This window comes from Neolamprologus brichardi, chromosome 14 (assembly GCF_056152115.1).
Source record: "Neolamprologus brichardi isolate AB-2024 chromosome 14, ASM5615211v1, whole genome shotgun sequence".
NCBI lineage: Eukaryota > Metazoa > Chordata > Actinopteri > Cichliformes > Cichlidae > Neolamprologus > Neolamprologus brichardi.
Window position 1 is genome coordinate 7,448,821 of NC_142117.1, and position 20,919 is coordinate 7,469,739.

Here is a 20,919-nt window from a genome sequence, read left to right on the forward strand (position 1 = left end):
TTTCACGTATGGTCAAATTCTTAAAACTTGACCCCAAACATGAAAAATTCTTCAAACATTTAGAGACAGAGTGGAGTTCTAGATAAACATAATGTAGCAAACCACATAAGGATGGAGCATTGGAATCAATAAGATGGTGAAATAACATGCAGGAAAAATGTTGACCATGTTGATTATGTTTATTCCAGTGTGCAGGGATTGGCTAATCTGACCAGGAAATGTTATAAATGGATTGTCGGAACAATCAGCGTTAAAGTCACCTTTGACAGTCCAGACTAAGATGGCGTTGGACATCTTCAGGGCGGAAAAGGGTTGGTGTGACCAAAGTGTGGTTTGGCTTGTTGTATGTATATTTCATAATGATACAGCTCTGGATGGACCAGTTACCAGGGCATGGAAGGAGGACAGACTCATTAAATGAGGAGAAGGAATTTTCTGGGATTGGAGATCCCGTGGGTGAGTGGTTGACTAAAAGCATGCATAAAATAAAAGCTATTTTTTGTTATTGATTGGTAAATAGATTGATAATTGGCCACGTTCACAGTTGTATTGACTTGTTGTGGACGTAGTCTACTTCATGTTCAAGCACTCTAATTAACAGATTGAAAATAGTGACATTAAAGGAAGAATATGCAGCGCCACCCTGTCAAATGCCAGTGCCGGTGGGGCTCAGTGATGAATCAGGTGAGCTTCATGGCTGAATTAAAACATAGGTGCCCCTGCTGTGGTCAGTAAGGGATAAAAAGGGTGTGTTTTACTGTTATTTTAGCATCAGTATTATTGTTACATCAGAATCATATAACAAGCATTGCATTGAACATTTATTGAAGCTATTGACATATTAACATTTGTATTACAGTGATTGTTATAACCCCATGTTAATCTTCTATCTACAGGTGTCAAAAGTAGTCAACAAGTTCATGTTGAAGTGAAGTTCGTATTAATACAGGTTTTGTTTGTAGACGATTGTGAAGACGCAGGCTCTGGGCGGAGCCAGATGTTGAACAGATCTAACATGACAATTAAATTGATTTCATTCCCTAACACAGAATAACAAGACTGGAGCAACGACACTGGATAGGAGAAAGTCTGATACTTTCTAAGATATGATGTCAATAACCTTTTTTAATTTTCTAGCTTAATTGAATGGACACATGTTAGAATTAGAAATGGCTAATTTGTTTTTTATGTCCTTTATTAGAATGAGTGGTTTTAATCATTTTTATACATATCTTGCAAATGTGCTTATAATGAGTTGGCACTCGGTCTTTTGAAGGTCATAAGCTTCGTTCGGCGATAGTCCGGACTGATAAAGTGTAAGAAATGCCTTGAGTGCAGCAGGCTAAATGCAAACACGCTTACACACACATACACTAAATTAGGATAAGTCCTTGGGACATTCTGAATATTCTAAACAAATTTTGAATCACCAAAAGATCAGTAGACAGCAACATTAGATTGTTAGAGCTAGGAAGAGAGGTGTTTTGGTTTTCTGTCTCTTACAGAGAAAGGAACAGACACCAGACGAGGTCACAGATATACGAGGATCCTTGGCAGCAGAGACAGTTACGGTGACTGCGGAAACATCAACTGGGTTCAAGTGTCATGGCATTTTGGGCTCCAGTTAGTCACCTAAAAAGGATGGATCAAATAAACACAGCAATAACCATGAAGGGGTTGACGGAAATCCAGGAACACCACACCAACGACGTTCAAGAGGCTGTTGGTCATAAGGAGAACACCTTTCTGTTCCTTTTCCTGGGGAATACAGCTGTGACCCCAGAATACACAGATCATTGTTTGAAATCGGGGCAGAATAATCCCCTGATCTGTGCAACGACTGAAGGGTTGTCTAACCCCTGATGTTGAAGGAAACAAGAGCAGAGGATCACCCGACTGGAAGACATTGGTGCCTACAGCAATAAAATAAAGGTAAAAGCTCCTCGGACAGAGGTTCTAGTCTGAGTACGTTTGGAGGGTATAAGGTAGCACCGAAATAAAGCTGTGGGAGAACTGGGGAGTGATGGGAGTATCATCTGTACCTACTGTTGTTGTTGTAATAAAAGTTTTTCTTGCATCTGAACTGCGCAAACACAGAGGTCATCTCACATATGGTTCACCCAACAGGGGGACAAAGGGCCTAAGGAGTAAGGAGAAATGAACCCGGCAACACTGGATTGCAGGGTGTAAGTGAGCTCTTTAAGTCTAAAGAGCTCATCAGGGGGAATTGTGGGATTATGATATTATTTTATGCCATGTTAGACCCCTAATTAAAGATTGTGAATTATTATGTAGTTTTAGTTTGCATTATGCTCCTGAATTAGAAGAAGGTGATAACTATTACATTTGGTAAACTGATTTGCATTATATTAGACTGTTGATTTATTGTGAATGAATGATATTGTTTTGTGATGCATCATACTGCTGAGTTATAAGAAAATATTGTTCACAGAAAGTCATCGTCTCATTTGTCTGATTAGAAGAGAACAGAGCATTCTGCCCCATCAGCAGGAGCAGATAAACAGGGAGCCAAGGTTGTAGCTTAGGCGCTGTGTGAGAGAAAGAATGTGAATGTTTAGGCTTTTATGATTAGGTGGGGGCCACTAGAGGCTATAAGAGTTTGATCAAGGCTCCACCATTTTGAGATCTGATGCTGTCTGTGTATGGTGTCCATCTCCCACGCGTGTGTTCATTAAATCATCGTTTGACTTGACCCGGCCGGACCAGTGTGGTTATTTTGGTTTTCCTCCTGTATCCATTCCCAATATTTGAATCCGTAACAATGTCAAGGCTCGCAAAATTTCAAAATCTCTGGTAGCCCTTCGGGCAGGCATTCTTCAGTTTTTGGTAGCCCAAAATAAATTTAAGTAGCCCGAATAAAAAAAGATTTTTTTTTTACGTTTGGTTTCCTTTACAATATTATACATTAAAGTATAATATTGTAACGGAAACAAAAATTAATCAAAAAAATTGTTAAAATACAAATCACAACAACTGTATAAAAATTACAATCATCAACTCAAATACTTGGTTCAAATTGAACAGAAATTTCTATGAACTTGTAAGAACTGTGTAGAACATGAATCAGTCTGTGTCAGATCCTGAATCTGAAATTTTCACTGAAGTCACAGGTAAGAAGTAAGTGGAACCAAGATCTAGGCCATTTGCTTTTTGAAGTTTGCAAAGACTGCTAAATTCTGCCAATGGTAGTTCACTCTTTGCAATATAGCACGCTGTTCTAAACAGCTTTTTCAGGAGTTCTTGTTGTGCTTGGTTTATTTGTAGTATGTTTGTTTGCAATTGGTGTTTGTTCTGGGAAAGATACTGCAGACTGGGCAATAATGCATTTCTTGCATTTCTCATGGGTTCTGATGGGGTCTTTCTTAAAATGACTGGTCCCAGTAACAAAGGCGCTTGTCGACTCAGAAATCAAATGAAACTCACAACACACCTGGCAGAACATCATGTTATTTAGCTCGTCATATTCCAGCCACAGAAATTCTTTTGTCCATGAAACCAAAAAACCTGCGCTTTCTTTTTGCCTCATAGTCTTTAGGCTAGGTGACAAATCGTCAACATATTACGTTTTCGGCTACCCACCACATTCCTAAATGACGACCTCGGAAAAATGAGGAAATATGAGAACCATATGGACTCAATCTACACATGTTCGCTCTTTTCCTTCAAATAGCTTAGAAACACGCTATTTAACATCATTTAAGTTCTGTTTAAGGTGAGGAAAAAGGTTATGGTTAGGGCTGGAATACAAGGCTGGAACGTTGATTACCGCGGGAGCGTCATTGCACTGGATTTCAGCCATAACCCGCCGCGTACCATAAGAACGCCGAAAGTCTCCTTTCGCGTTCCTAAGGAACGCCGCGGGACGTGACAAAACGTCGCCATGTTACGCCTCGGGAGTGAGAACGGGCTCGATTTGTCATATCTTTTCCGTTTTGTGATCGGTTTTTCTTTGGCTGCCCCTTCTTCACCCTGACCTGTCTTATTTGGCTCTGCAGAACTAAAATACCAGCGTAAATCCTGCTGCTTTTACACACGTACTTACATAATGATCAGCGACTCTTTGCGCACTCAACCTCTCACATGTTTAAGCTTGCTGCGAGAGATTTCACTTGTCGCGTTTGAATAGTAAGCTAATGAGTGATAAGACGAAGTCAGAGGAATTGTTGCGCAATTAATCGTCACTCACCAATCAGTGCTGCCGCTCTCTATACACCGTTCGCGCGATCGCAAAATGAAAATGAAAGCAAAAAGCAAGCGCAAATTCAAACACGATTTCAATATGTCACATATTGACAGTGGCTCATCGATGCCAATGACATAATTACTCAGCTACATTGGCGAAAGAATGCAAAAGCACTGACATATATTTTCCTATGATAGCCCGACGGGCAGGGCTGAGTTAGATTTTGGTAGCCCGACTGGAAAAATCGCTAGCCCCGGGACGTCAGGCTAGCAATTTTGCGAGCCCTGATGATGTACATGTGGTTTGGTTATTTGCCTTTTGGTTGAAAGTACACCGAGTGAGGACTTTTTTATTAGTGATATTAATAGTATTTTTTTCATATTAATGTAATTTTTGAATCTAATTGAATACAATCTATTTGTGTATGATTGTCAGTCCAAAGAGGGAGAGAGGAAAGAGGAGAAAGTACGAGGTCAGGAAGAACCAGGTAAGAAAACAAACAGGGAATACTAACAGGTAAAACAGAAACTGTTAAACTGACAAAGAAAAAAAACCTAATTTTACTCATAAAATCTGGAATTTGTGTTCTCACTATATTAAAGCTGCTGTACAGAATCTGCAAAACAAACTGGGTTGTCAGCCCTGGCACTGCATTACCATATTGAACTTCATTTAGAGGAAGTCACGGTTGCCAAAAACGTTTTGAAGCTCAAGAGGGAGGCTGGTGCCATTCCAGATATGTTAACATTGTACAATCTTCTGGATAATCAGATCTTCCCCAGACTGAAAACTGTTATTCAGGTTGCCCTAACAATCCCAGTTTGCAGCTGTAGCTGTGAGAGATGTTTTAGTGTCTTTTGTCAGCTCCATACCTGGCTGAGAAGGACCATGGGTCATAGCAGACTCCAGCACCTGGCTGTGATGTCAGTTGAGAAAGAGATGCTTGAGAGACTTGACCACCAAAATGTGATAGAAAGATTGGCCAACTTCAAGGTGAGGCGACATAGGTTAAAATAAAATAAAAAATCTGCAAAGCCATAGGAGTATCTGCAGTAAAGATCTTTTCATACATTGTATACATTGTACCATAGACCACGGTGTCTTAATTTTTATAATTTCTTTATTAATACTTTGTACAATTATACATTTCAAGGACTCTTCTATTTTTGGAGTGTATTTTTTATGTATCTGTATTTTATTATACATACATATTAAAAGTGAATCTCTGTCCAAAAAATGCACTCAGTTTACTTTTTACTCACTACTCACTAAATATTTTTGGTAATGTCGCCCTGCTCTATTCCAATCCATTCTTCTTTTGCAGTAGTAGTCTTTAGCAGCACTTAAATAAGCTTTTTTCAGATTTGATGTTTTTGTTACAGACTTTTCAAAAAAAGTGTTTTGCTTTTCTTTCACAAATGTGGGGATTAAATTGTGTTAAAATGTACAAAACAGTGATGTCATGTTTTGTGACGAGGACCCAGGCACAGAGAGACTTGATGAATTTAAGAATCATATGATTTAATAAAGAAATTTGCAGATTTGCACAGAGATGGTAAAATTATGATGACTGATAATGGAGATGAAGACAACAGATGACGAGGACAGGGAGGAACAGGGGTTTAAATGCACCAAGGAGACAGTCAGCGAGAACTCTTACATTGGGTTTAAAGCTGTCAGAGAAAATATCATGTTCTTGATGCAGCTGACTGCAGATATGCAGGCAGGTCTGAGATCAGCAGTTTTCATAAAAAACAAACATATGCTCCTGTATAATGACACCAGACACATGGATGATTAATCCCTTTAGCTTTTTGTCAAGAAAGCATATGCCCTATATACAAGAACACACTCTTCTTAAAAAGGTCTCCTTAGCATAGAAAAGTCCAGACAGCCCAGCCTGTCCAACCAATCAGATAGCTCCTTACATCTGACCACATGGTTAGTTTATGTTGATTTTTTTTCCCAAAGACCAAAGTAATCACAAAAATGCTAAATGCAGACCAAAGCAAAATATGTACATTTCAAAAAGATCTCCAACGGGGCACAAACATTTTGCCATGTTTTAAGTAATCAAGTCAATGTTACGATTCATTGTTTTTCTTATATAAAACTGGAACCTTCCAGAAGGTGGGCGGCAGAAAGCTAGAAATCAGCCACAGCTAAAAAAAAAAACCAACAAAGCCCAGTTAATATTTTAAATGACACAAGAAACATGGAAAAGCTAATCCAATAGTTAATCTGTTAGCTCAACCCATAGTTAATACCAAATCCAATGCATGAGCTACTATGCTAGTCGTTCCCATAGCTAACAGGAAATAGAAATACATTTAAAACAGAAGACTGGAATTGCCATTTTGGAAATAAATCTCTATTAATATTAGACTTTTGAATCATTTTATTTTGTTTTTTGAAATCACATTGTTATTGAGTTTAATCCCCTTTTCTTAAAACCCATTTAATTTGAAGTATTTATGAATAGATTAATAGTTAATTTTGAAGTATTTATTTATAAATTATTATTCTGTCCTATGGGTATGTTTTAAGTTTGTTATATGACGGGTCAGGTCATTTGTTCTGTAAGTGATGGGATCAATGTATAGGTCTGCCATCTAGTGTGTTAATGGGGAAGCGCCAGAGTTTTTCTCCCAGCACTCGTCAGGGAAGGTCCATTTCTCTGTCTCTAACAATTACTGCATCGGTTGCTCTTGAAAAGTCATAATCTTTTTTTAAAAAGAACAAAAGTATTTACAAATGGCGCAAATCAGTAAAGCTCTGAAGAATGCGACACAGTCTCCTGAGTGTTCATTAAAGCCATTTAATGTTTAGCTCTCTGCATAAGCCGGATAGAGACATTCAGCTAAGGGCAGAAGTATCTTCTTACTGTACATTGAATGATCAAGAAATGAATTTTATAATTTAAACATATAAAGTTATAAATAAAATAAATTAAAAGAATTAAATTATTTTGTAAATGACATTAATAACTAATGTATATTTTAATGCGCATGACTCTCCTGGTCCTCTGTGCTTAACAGACTAACAGTGAAAAGAAAGATATAGCCTAATCTCTTATTTTGACTGTATTAAAAAAAAAACACAAATATTTTTTATTTGAAAAATCCATAAAGGTATTTCTTTTCATTTTTTAATTTAATGCATGAACTGTAACATCAACCAATGGTTTCATATTCTGCTTGCAAATGAGTCTTTCAGGCCTCATCTTTGTGAGGGTTACTAGATTTGAATGAGTCAAGTCAGTCTGAACTTGGCAGCTAAGGCTAGAAAGCTTGGTTAGGAAGCAAACCACACATCTCCCACGTACAGACATACAGTGCTCAGCATAAATGAGTACACCCCCTTTAAAAAGTAGAAATTTAATCAGTAGCTCAATGAACAAAAGAACACTTTCCAAAATTTTTGTTGAACACTTGTTTAACTCCATAACATGAAACTGAGGTTAATAATATAACTTAGATCACAAAATCTTCAGTTTTACTCAAATTGGTTGAAGCAGAAATGAATACACCCCACAACAGAAAACTACTACATCTAGTATTTTGTATTACCACCGTGATTTTCAAGGACAGCACCAAGTCTTCTAGGCAGCAACATCTCTGCCAGGGACAGGAAGAGACTGAACAGGCTGATCCGAAGGGCCAGCTCTGATCTTGGATGCCCTCTGGACCTAGTGGAGGTGGTGAATAGGGCTGCTCAATTAATTGAATTTTAATCTAAAATGACTGAGCCGATTATTAGCACCTCCCTCGCCCTCGTGCTTTACTCTCGCGCTGCTCCGTAGGGCAAATTTAGCGCACCTCTCTGCGTTTCATTAATGTTTACATTTTTCATTTATTTTTTATATTGCAAACATTTGCACTGTTATCAGTATTTCCACACTATTTTATATGATTTTTTTTGACAATCTTTAAAGCCATTATTCAATACAGTGTTATTGTTAAATAAATATCATCAAATAATCGAGATCTCAATTTCAGTGAAAATAATCGTGATTATCATTTTTGCCATAATCGAGCAGCCCTAGTGGTGAGTGACAGGAGAATGGTGGCTAAGCTGTCATCCCCGTTGGACAACATCTCCCACCCCATGCAGGAGACTCTGACAGCACTGAGCAGCTCCTTCAGTGGCTGCGGCACCCACGATGTGGGATGAAGAGATTTTGCAGGTCTTTCCTCCCCACTGCTGTCAGACTCTACAACCAAGACTTTAACTGATCAAACACACACAAATCCACACATGTGCAATAAGACTGCTATAAGTGCAATTCTTTTTTCTGACAAAGTTGTACTTTTGTATTTTCTTACTCAGTTGTATGTAGCATCTGTATTCTATTTTATTCTATTGTATATAGTATTTTATTTTATTCCATTCCAGTGTCTTCTAATTTCTGCTACATAACTTTGCACTTTTGCTGTAACGAAACAAATTTCCCACCTGTGCGACTAATAAAGGTCATCTTACATTATCTTATGTTTCTCTTCAGCACTGTAGCCAGGCTGACAAAAAGTCAGAGCACTGTTGAGCCAACTATTCCTTTAGCGTTAACTAGTAATGAATTCTTGAACTTCTTCACAAATAAAATTTTAATCATTAGAGAAAAAATTACCCATAATCATCTTACAGATGTAATATTATCTACAGCTACTTTCAGTGCCATTGATATTCATTTAGACTCTTTTTCTCCAATCGATCTTTCTGAGTTAACTTCAATAATTACTTCCTCCAAACCATCAATGTGTCTTTTAGACCCCATTCCTACAAAACTGCTCAAAGAAGTCCTGCAACTATTTAATGCTTCAATCTTAAATCTGATTAACCTATCTCTAATAATCGGCTACCACAGGCGTTCAAGCTGGCTGTAGTTAAACCTTTACTTTACCTTTACCCATCTCTAGACCCAGCAGTCTTAGCTAATTATAGGCTGTTACGCGCTGGCTCTGCAAGGCAACAGGGGATGTAATATAAATGAGCATAGAGGCTGGAGGGTCAGATTAAAACTCAGGGTTTATTACCATAACTGAAAACCGATAGTGAAACGACTCACTAGGCAATGAAGCAATGTAAACAAACAAAAAAAACAACACAAGAACACTAATAGAACACTAATCATCTCGCAGGTAGCAACTCAAAAACAGAGGTTCAAAAGGCAGCAGTACAAAGGCAGCGACAGGAGGGACAGTCTACACAGTCTGTTCACATCAACAAGTCCCCCACGAATGAAGAATCCTCAGCCTTTTATACTCCCAGGTAAACGCAGGCAGCCGCATCATAGCTCCGCTGTGTTCCAGGATCCTGCAGCAGCCAATGGTGTGTGTGGACTGGCATACTCCAATCTGCATGCAGTTGGGCAGGCATAGGTCCCTGGCCAGCCAATCACCTGCGAGTCCTGGCACGCTTGAATTTCCATACAGGAAAGCAGGCCCACATTAGGCCAGGGGCCGTAACATAGGCCAATCTCCATCCTTCCTTTCATATCAAAAATTCTTGAAAGTCAAACAGCTTACAGATCATCTGCAGAGGAATGGCTTATTTGAAGAGTTTCAGCCAGGTTTCGGAGCTCATCACAGCACAGAAACAGCTTTAGTGAATCTTCTATTGGCCTCTGACAGTGGACTCATCTCTGTGCTTGTCCTGCTAGACCTGATTAGAACATGCTGTAGGAATTACAGGTACTGTGCTGCAGAGGTTTGTATCATATCTATCTAATAGACTCCAATTTATTCATCTAAATGGAGAGTCCTCTTCACACGCTAAGGTCAATTGTGGAGTTCCACAGGGTTCAGTGCTAGGACCAATTCTGTTTACATTATACATGTTCCCTTAGGCAGTATCATCAGAATACATTGTATGCATTTTAACACCCAGCTCCATCTATCCATGAAGCCAGATAACACACACCAATTAGTTAAACTGCAGGAATGTCTTAAAGACATAAAGACCTGGATGGCCGCTAACTTTCTGCTTCTTAATTCAGACCGTATTTCTCCTATATTGGCTTCCCTTCATTGGCTCCTTGTTAAAGAATATAGAGAATAGAGAACAGAATATAATTCAAAATCCTGCTCCTCACATACAAGCTCTTAAATAATCAGGCCCCATCTTATCTTAATGACCTTGTAGTACCATATCACCCCATTAGAGCACTTCGCTCTCGCACTGCAGGCTTACTTGTTGTTCCTAGAGTATTTAAAAGTAGAATGGGAGGCAAAGCCTTCAGTTTTCAGGCCCCTCTTGTATGGAACCAGCTTCCAGTTTGGATTCAGGAGACAGACTCTCTACTTTTAAGATTAGGCTTAAAACTTTCCTTTTTGCTGAAGCATATAGTTAGGGCTGAACCAGGTGACCCTGAATCCTCCCTTAGTTATGCTGCAATAGGCAGAGGCTGCTGGGGGATTCCCATGATGCATTGAGTTTTTTTTATTTCCAGTCACCTTTCTCACTCACTATGTGTTAATAGACCTCTCTGCATTGAATTGTAATTGTTATTAATGTCTGTCTGTCTTCCACAGCATGTCTTCTATCCTGTCTTCCTTCTCTCACCCCAACCGGTCACAGCAGATGGCCGCCCCTCCCTGAGCCTGGTTCTGCCAGAGGTTTCTCTTTTTCCTTCTCACTGTCGCCAAAGTGCTTGCTCAGCAGGGGGTCATATGATTGTTGGGTTTTTCTCTGTATGTATTATTGTAGGGTCTACCTTACAATAAAAAGTGAGGCATGGTAAATGGTAAATGGCTTGTATTTGTGTAGCGCTTTACTAGTCCCTAAGGACCCCAAAGCGCTTTACACATCCAGTCATCCACCCATTCACACACACATTCACACACTGGTGATGGTAAGCTACATTGTAGCCACAGCCACCCTGGGGCACACTGACAGAGGCGACTGTTGTTGTGATTTGGCGTTATACAAATAAAATTGAATTGAATAACATTAGCTATGGTTCGTACTTGCTGTGTGGTCATTTGTAATGTTAGATTGCACGATCGGCAAGAGAATAAACTTTCAATCTTTTCATTGTTTTCCCACCTGGAAAAAAGGCATCCATCCTGTACAGCAGCTGTGAGACGAGCTGATATCGAGTTCTCTACCATCCCCAGATATCTGTTGGTGTGTTCGAGACATTTTCATTCGGGTAAGTTCTAAAAAGTTCATATTACTCTTTATAGTCTATTAGTTTTATTTTCGATGCACTCTGAGGTCATAGCAAATTAGAACAAACACCCTAGTGAGTGATTTTGCAGAACTATGTTCTATTTATAGAGTTGATAATTATTTGGCATTATTGCAGGCAAACCAGCCTATGAAATTGACGATACAAATCCTGACTGGGTTCCAACGCTACACATGGGGCACTCCAAAATCCCTGCCTCAAACATACCACCATGCCAATCATATTACTTCTTCCATTTGAGGGTGAAGAGATGACCCTTCTGGATAAGATAGTGAAGCTTTGCTGCGTTTTGGTGAACATGTGCCCCATTGTGGTTGTACAACCTGTGAAAAATTAAACGTGCTTTTGTTAAATACTCTTAAAAGTCTTGTGCTGTATATATAGTGAGATTTTTTTCAAAACATTTTGTCATTTGTCACTATACATGACATTGATTCTACACTGTAACTGTTGTGATTCTCTGTAAAGTGGTTTTAATTTTTAAAAAAGGCAAACATTTATTTGTTTTTTTTAACTTTTGAACAGTAGTACTTAGTAAGTACATATTGAGTAAATACAAATTATTTGCATGGCAATGCACTTCTGGCATAAATCTAGACCCCCTATATAAAAAATGATGGGTCATTCCCACAACCTGCAGCTTTACTGTGTTCCAGCAGTGTATACAATAGAGGTGACAACTCCTCCAGAGTAGCAGATGGAATTTTTCTTTTTTGAGGACAGCTTCTTTTGCCTTTACTATGGATGGTCTGTTTATGTTTTGATCGAGAGCCTTTTTTGGGCAGGAGAAGTCCAAAAGGAGAAGTCCATCTAATGGCCAAACTCTGGGTGAGATCTGTGTTCGTGTTGGCTCCTTCCACCCCTTGACAAAATATTTGTACTTTTACTGTAATTTCCTTACATTTTAAAAATGGGTTTATTACTTTGGGTTTAACACATTAGATGGAAGCCTTTATTTACCAGTCTTTAAACAACAAACTTATATCAATCTAACGGAGGTGACCAATGACAATCTTATAGCGTGACCAGTGATTATTACACACACACAAAAATGAAAGCGGCAAAAAGATATTTCCTCTACAATCTGTAGTGCTGTAGGGTTAGAGTGGATTAAGGATCAAAGTGTATAGCAACTTTCGGGAACTGCATTTTTGGGACAGAAGATCAAGGAAGAGGGATAAGAGGAAATAGTGGGATTAAAGAGAATAATGTTTTACAAAACTGCAGGTAATTTTAAATACAATCTTTCAAGTTATATTTAAAGGTAAACACTGCTTAGTGATGCTTGCTAAACCGGAAATGTAAAGTAGACCTTTAGTTGAGTTTTTGCAATCAAATATTAGATCTGTATATGATGTTAAGTAAAGTTGTTGTTTTGTTTTTTTTTAATTTTGAAACATCCTGCAAAACAAACTGACTCTTATTCAGAGGTTCAGTAAATACACTCTAGCGTCAAGTCACAACGACAGTTGCCTCAAGGTGCTTTATATTGTAAGGTAGGCCCTACAATAAATAAATCATTGCTGTAACTTGCTGTACTGTGGCGACTGGTGCACAGCGACTGTGGTGCTCAGGTCATAGTTATGTTACATAAATTATAGCAGAGATATTCTGAATTTACACCGATAATGCTTAGTCTCATTTACTGATTTTCACCTTTGTACCTGTTTAGTGCCTAGCATAAAGTTAGGATAAACAGTATAATGGAAATCAGCCAGGTTAGCTTGTTAAATTTTAGGTTACATTCTGTTAAATTCAGTTTTAGAAATCCACAAAGAGTAGGAAACTTCCGAGGAGTAGCAGCACATGTCAGCTGATTACAGCCTGTACACAGAAAATCTTCTGGAGCTCTCAACAGACGTTATTGTGACTTTCTGATACACACATCCTTTAAAGACCTAATTTTAAAGTAAAGAATGTCTGTACGTTTGCCACATATACCACACACCATTGCCTTAATGCGTTTTATTAACGAATTACGTAGCTAGTCTTGTAGTTAATCTTAAAGCTGAATCATGATAGTTAATCCGATAGCTAAGAGGAAAGGGATCGATAAGGAGTGGGATCACCCTGTAAAATGTCAGAAAAACAAATAAACAAACATCTGTATTCCTAATTAAGTCCTTAAGTCCACTTATTTAATAAATTACATATTTAAAACATTTTGAAAATCTTTTTTTTTAAATTGGAATTCAAAAATGTTTATTAAAATTAGGATTTAGATTTTTTTGCACAATTATTCTTATGGCACAATTCGTTATTAAATCATAACATCCGTTAAATTTGAAATATTTATATTATTTACTCTTCTTATTTTATTAGTTAAACAATAATTGATTTTGTTAATGCCTAAACAAAAATACGAAATTAAAACTGAATTTGTAAATGAAACTGAATCTGATCTATTTTAATTTACTGATGTATAATCTTAATTGCACAGTACATTTTTAAAACGCTTTATTTCGATGCGCGTGACTCTTCCGGTTCTCCATAGTTGAGTGTTGTTATGTAACAGTACTCCGGTGGTTTACCGGCGGCGTCTGATGAGGTTTTATTAGCCGTTGCTATGGTAACCACTTGTTTTGCCTAACTCCTGCATAACGTGCAGGACATTGAAACGTACTCTTCTGCTCTTCTGGTGGTTTTCTGCTGTACCAAAGAAGGTATATATCATAAACGCTAGGCTCCTGTCGTTTGTTAAGTTAACCCGTCGGAAACTGTGATATCAGATTGAAGTTTGAACAGCGGGCAAGTAATTTTGGGGTTAGCATACACTCTGTGTTGTTTCAAATGGAAATTTGCCATGTCGTTTTACTCTTTTACTGGTATGTTTTGAATTGGCCGGGGGGGGGGAGCGTAACGGAAGCTGTTATTTTAATTTTGACTGTGTTTCTGTTCATTCACTTTTTAATGGCCGGCTGACTATGAAAATCCATCTGCTAATGCAGAGGGGAGGGAGACAGGACAGAAAACAGGCTGTATGCATTTGCATCATTGTTTAGGACACAGTCTCAGGCTGCATTAACACAAGACTTCTCTTAAGAAGCAGAACACTGGTGGTTCAGGCATGATGAGTGTTAGATTACTCAGGGCTGGCCAAGACTCCTTTTCACAGCAGTGCAGTTGTACAGGGTGATATTAAGTGTTTGGTATTCCAGTAGAGGCGATCAGCTGGTGGACCCAGCAGAGTGTCATGGGCACTTTCCTCTGGTGTTATTTTTAAATTTCTCTGTAACAATCAGCAGCCACAGTTCTTTCCACTCCCTTGTTAATGTTCCTCCTTCCTGCTCATACTCACTACCAAGTGGAGAACGATGTCGTTCCCGGACCACAGCTCCCAGCTGGGTGTGAGACCCGATTTGAAAAACATTGAAGTTATGCTGAATCACTCTGAGGTCTTCAGGGCAGAGTGTAAAGGGCTGATCCAGGAGACTGACAAAGCATGGCAGCGCATGCAAAATGATGATCAAAAGAGACTCGGTAAGCAAAAATGAATATTTCACACAGAATGAAAGACTATGGAGGTGAATTGTAATGTTTCTTCCTTTTTTTTTAAAAAAAATTCTGCTGTCCAGATCAGCGGGTCAGAGATATCCAGTTTCTGATAAAAGAATTGCAGCTAAAGCTGGAGGAGGTCATTCTGGAGACTGATGCTCTTATAACTTTACAGAGCAGTGTTGTGAAGGCTCTGGAGGGCACCAAAGAGCCTCTGAGAGTCACTGTTCTCTGTCTGGAGGAGAGGTGAGGCAATATTTTTTACAAGTTTATAATAATAATGGTACCAAAGAGTCCAGGAAATGATTAAAGCATACATTTTAAAGAAGCTAATGTCAGCCCTAATTCCATGTAAAGATGCACCTCCTAGCTAAGGCTAACATTAGGCTCATGATCTGCAGGATGAAACGCTTCCCGGCTGAGAGGGTGGATGATGAAGTGGAAAGAGAGCTGCTGAAGGAGCAGGAGGTTCTCAAAGGAGTGGCTTCCCTCCTGGAGCGTACAGTGGAGCAGATGAGTGAACAGATTCGGTAAGAAAATTGGGCTCAATTTGATTTCGAGGGCATCATAAAAGCACACAAAGGCTTTGGGTTTGCTACCTAGACAACCAAAGTGAAAGTCTGCTGTTTTGTTCCAGACTGAACCGATCTGCCAAGTACCATTTAGAGAAGGATCTGAAGGAGAAATCTGAGGCCCAGCACATTGACAACTCCTGTGTTGTAATGACCACCCATTCCATCGGTAACCTGCAGCTGTCCACAACCAAGAGCACCAGTCTGCCTAGGTGAACCTCTTGTTTAACACAAAAACATGTAGAAACAGTTTTCAGACATGAATTAGTTTTTTCCTACTTGAGGTCTAAAATTATGCTGTGATTAATTTCTTTAAGTTTTCTGCATAAAAGGAAAGTCAAGAAATGTTAAAAAGATAGTTGCGTCATTTGGTTTTTCTTAGCTTGACAGTGACTCCAAAGCAGTGGGAGAACATTTCAGATATCAACATAGCTAAAGCAGAGCACCAGAAGACCAACTCTGAGTCCATGAGGGCCCTGGTGCAGTCTGTCCTGGAGCAGACAGCTGCTGACATGCAGAAGCAGTTCCAGGCAACAACAACTGCCTTCCAGACACATATCCAGGAAATCAAGTCTGCCAGGAGCCAGATGGAAGAGAAACTGCCGGAGGTAGGGCAGGGAGGTTTGTTAGACTGCGTGCTTGTTGTAATATACAAGGAAGCAGATGTAATGCTGTGTTTATCATTCTGCCAGGTATTAAATTAATGACTGGTTTTAAATCATTTTCTGTTCTACTTTAAAGTTAGCACGTGTGTTGTGGTGACCTAAGTCACCACAACACACGTTTTTCATATCCCACATTTTCATATTCTCACGTATTTGCACAAAAGTTGACCTCGCCTGCGTTTGTGGAGGGAGGTGCACACGCAGGTGTATTTGTTTGGCCATATCTGTGAGGATATTCACTCAAATTAAGACTTTGCAGGGCCTCTGACCTGTAAGTTGAACCATGAGTGCCAAGCACCAACTTAATGTTATCCTAACCTAAATTTTACTATCCCCAATAAATTAATCCCCAGGCCTTTATATTTATATAGTTAGGAAGAATGATGGCCTGCCAAAAAGTTCTGACTTTTATAAACGTCACTCTGATGGTCTAAAACTCCTACTGGGTCTTTCATAGATAGCCTCACAAGTTCTTACTTCATTTTGTCTATTTATTGTCTTTGGTTTCCTGTAACACATTACTTACATAGTTTGAACGTGTGGTTTCCAAGAAAGTTGCCTGTGCAATTTGCTGTTCTCTACAACAGTCTGTCCTTGTGTGTGCATACACACTCATGGACTGTGTCCTTATACCTCATATCGTTTCAAAACAGTAACTGTATGATTGACTTCATATGATGTATTCAGGGCCATGCATAGTTTAACTTTAAAGAAATCGGGGTTTCACTCTTTTCAAACTCTCTTCTCTTCAAACTGACCCTGCAGTAAGTGTAAGCATGAAGAAGCATGAAGTCTTTTTTATGTCATTGCATCAGCAAAATGATTATTAATATATAACGGCCCATCCTCTTGTAGAATAAAAGCATGCATACATTGTTGATATTGTTGGCCTCAGATAATTGTGATTACTCCCTGACTTCAAAACTCTGTTTCAGTCAGAGTGTCGCTGAAAGTCATTTGCAGGTACGCTGCTAAACAAACCTCTCACTTTAGTTTTCATTTCCAGGAGAATCAACATGTGCAGAGCAAAATGTGTCTGCATGTAACCAGAGGGCTCTCCTCTAGTCAGAGTGCCAAAAAGATGTGAATCACATCAAACTTTGTCCCCAGTAGATCAAAGATTCAGAGTGCAGAGGAACTGAATTATAGAGTGTACATTAAAAAAAAGACATAGCAACTGTGGTGTCATCATTGGATTTGCATTTTTGAGGCCTCAAGAGTAGTATCTTGCACAGTACCTTAGTATTTTGGTCCCAGAGGTGACCATATTTTGATGAGAGGATAGAGTGCAATGTAAACAGCTAATGCTATCAAAGTGTATTAGCAAGCTAACCTTATGTGTGCAGTGCAAAGATACATATATCTGCTAGTTACAACAGAGGAACAGACTAATGAAATGTTACGGTGTGAACACACCGTTAGAATGTTAACTTCATAGTAGAATTAGTTTGAAATAATTTCACTGCAGATTGTGAATCTTGGCTGCCCCTGGTGTGACACCTGTATTCCCTCTAGATTCTGTCTGAGATAGTCGGCCAGGAGAGGCTCAGAGAGGATCTTCAAGTGGCCATCACGGAGAACGAGCATTCCCTGAATCTGGCAAAGACCCGGCTGGCTATGCGTCTCCAAAGGCCCGGCAAGGAGCAGTGCTACGATCTAGCCCAGGCTCAGCTCCTCACTGAAATCCAGCACCTCACCTCTCACATCAAGAAGTATGGCCTGCAACAAAACAGATGTAAAATGTTTGTGCTGCACAGCTCAAACCTCATGACCATGTGCAGTATTTGGGGATATTACTGCAGGGTCTAAAACTCTGTCTCTCAACACAGAGACAAAAAGACATCATTAATGTCTTTTTGTCTCTGTGTTGTCAGACTGCGTGAGGAAACAGCTCAGTCACAGGAGCAGCAGAGGGCGCTAGTGTGCTGCAAGCTGAGGATGGAGGAGGATGTCGCTATGAAGGCCAGCTCTCTCTACATTGATGAGGTCATCTGCACTCAGCTCAGGGAGCCTGTCAGGATACATACATTCTGACCATTATATGCACTTCAGATGTATTTCAAAATGCAGTCATATAACATTTTCTTTACAATAACTGTGATCCTGTTTCTCTTTTAAGTAGTTGGTTGGCATCACTTTTCTTTTACAACAAATATTAAAATTGACCTCACATAGAATCTTGTGATTATTTTTATTTGAAAACTATATAATAGCTTTTTTTTGTTTTACAGCAAAGTGTTCCAAGAATGAAGCCCACACACAGGATAATAAAAACTGAATTTATTAGACCTAAAAGCGATATTTCAATTTAACCTCTAAAGAAGATTGATTTAAGGTAAAAGAGATTTACTGATCACCTTCACCAGCTTGTATAGCCTGAATCCCCAGATGAACTGCATTTGCTGATGACCCTTTAATGTCAGCTACATTATCTGGGCATTATTAACGCGAAAGCTCACGGAACCCAATGGCACATATTAGCACATAGTAGCATTTAGAGAACTAGCGGTGTAGCCCTGTTTAGGAAACCTTTGGTTTAAATGTGAGGATAAACTTTAAAATCTCACAGCGGAAGATCATGTAGGTTACACATTAAGTGTATATTCATTTGTAAAGAAGTGTTTTTTTTTTTAAATTATATATCATATCAGTTCAACAATTGGTATTCATGGAAGTACTTCAAACACGCAACTCAAAGTCCTCAGGCTTGCAGTCTTAACAGGGAAACAGACAAAAGTGTGCACAGAGCTCTGGGTGTCAGTGATAGACTAAGACTCACATAATTGTAAATATCCTTCGGCGTGGAAAGGTCAGTAAAAACATCACACTGTAGCTGTGGAAGCATGTTAGTGGTTCACGGACACTCCCATGAATACAGAACTCTGCACCTTCTAGCACACGTTTCGCATCAGTCCCCTCTTCCTCTGCTTTGTGCACATCTAACAAAAGATGAGGTGATCGCCACTGCCGGAATATTAACATGATAGGAGCATAAAAACATTTTAGAGTTATCATGAGAATTTTTTGCAACAACTGATCCGGTTTTACACACACAGCAGTGGAAACTGTGAATATGATGGATAAGTGGTTAGCATAAAAGTTAAGTGGCCGTGCTTGTAATTAATAGACTGTAAGTACCAGTGTGAAATTTACTTAGATGCAGAGTAAAGTACTTTAATTCAAAAACAAACAAATCAACCTTGATAGGAATCATTGTTTTTCTTATATAAAACTGGAACCTTCCAGAAGGTGGATGGCAGAAAGCAAAAAAAAAAAAAATCAGCCACAGCTAAACAAAAACAAAAAAACAAAACAAAGGTTGTATTATACAGCTTTTCTTTCAAGTCCTCCAGGAGCAACTGAAGTTCATTAAAACACAGTAGAGAGAAATCAAAGCTACGAAATCATCTCGCCTCCCAATAGCACTCACAGTCACAGGGCTGGATATTCCAAAAGCCAAGTTAATATTTTAAATAACACAGGAAACATTTAAAATCATGACTAGATCCAGCTTACGTACCTCAGCGTTGCTTTCAGGACAGTACGGACTAAGATCATTACCTTACAGCTAAAAACTCTGTGTCTACTTTAAAAGGAGGAACTCCTTTTAAGGCTGTACTGTTTTAAAGAAGAGTGGAAAGGAAATTTAAGTTGTCTGGTCCTGCAGACCTCTACGCAGTCACATGCAGTGACTGTGGACGTAGAGCTTCTTTTGACTACTGTCATCTGAGGGGTTGCTCTAACTAGCCATTATCTAACCATAAATTAAGACATTTTTAATGTGTAAGCAGCTGGTCTGGCATCACACCGGTTTTGCCATTGAAATAAAAACTTAGCAGTGTAGGTTCGCACACTGGCATCGAGGATACTCGACTCCCAAGTAGTAAGCAGTGCAGGCTGACAGCTCATTTTTCACAGAATAACTACTCAGTCTGAACGTGACCATGGTGCCCTTCAAACAAACACGGCCCGTGGGTTTTGCTAACTCATGTTCCCTTTTCCTTTTCATTACAGTAGCAGTAAAGTGAAGTTGGAGCAGAACCTAACTTATTCAGAATACTTTGGATTACTTGATATATTATCATGCTTTTTAAAACTACATGAATGTGCTATTGCTGTGTGATTTATTATTATTACTGAAGGATACTCGTCATACCATACAATGTAATATCCTCATATGATGACACATCACACATGATCCAGCATTGTTCTAAGAATGCAAACTTTCTTATTGGAAGTTTCCACAGCTGCCAGAAAGGGACAGATTTCTGGCTGGTCTTAATGAGTGGTCGTTGCTCTCTTGTTTTCTCTGGAATTGCTGCACGGAGGATGTAACACCCATGATAAGCGCTGAGGTGTGTGTCCTTGTCAGAAATCAGCAATGCTCAGCTTCCAGGTAAGGAGAAGTGGAAGCAGAAGATATTCAAATGCATCTCTCCACAGCTGCTGATGAATTCTACAAAAAACAAAGTTTGTTAAAAACATTTGCAGGTGAATCACCACTGATTTATCACTGACATCCATTTACTCAAAAATTACTGACAAGTGGATAACTAGTTTATAATTTCAACATTGTACTGTAAAAAATGAAACTTTATATGACAAATGTGGTGTGGTGCTTGTAGAATTTTTAACAAGGACCCTACAAAATTTTACAGTACTCATGCTGCCACACCTCTGATGGCTAGGTGTGCAGTTCCTGCTTTAAATGCATTAACTTTTAAGATTAAGAAATCTAAGTGATAAGAGGCCAGAAATGTTTGAACTTGCTTATGAACCTAAATCACTGAGGCC

General features: G+C 39.0%; 1 protein-coding gene across 1 annotated transcript; it reads left to right on the forward strand.

The window, feature by feature from the left end:
- Positions 1 to 14,707: 14,707 nt before the first annotated feature.
- LOC148098787 (tektin-1-like) lies at positions 14,708 to 18,159 on the forward strand. The gene is made up of 7 exons (XM_087850730.1): positions 14,708 to 14,873; positions 14,969 to 15,134; positions 15,290 to 15,418; positions 15,526 to 15,672; positions 15,843 to 16,068; positions 17,641 to 17,837; positions 18,000 to 18,159. The coding sequence occupies exons 1-7, from the start codon at positions 14,708 to 14,710 to the stop codon at positions 18,157 to 18,159; spliced, it is 1,191 nt and encodes a 396-aa protein (XP_087706856.1).
- The last annotated feature ends 2,760 nt before the right edge of the window (positions 18,160 to 20,919 follow it).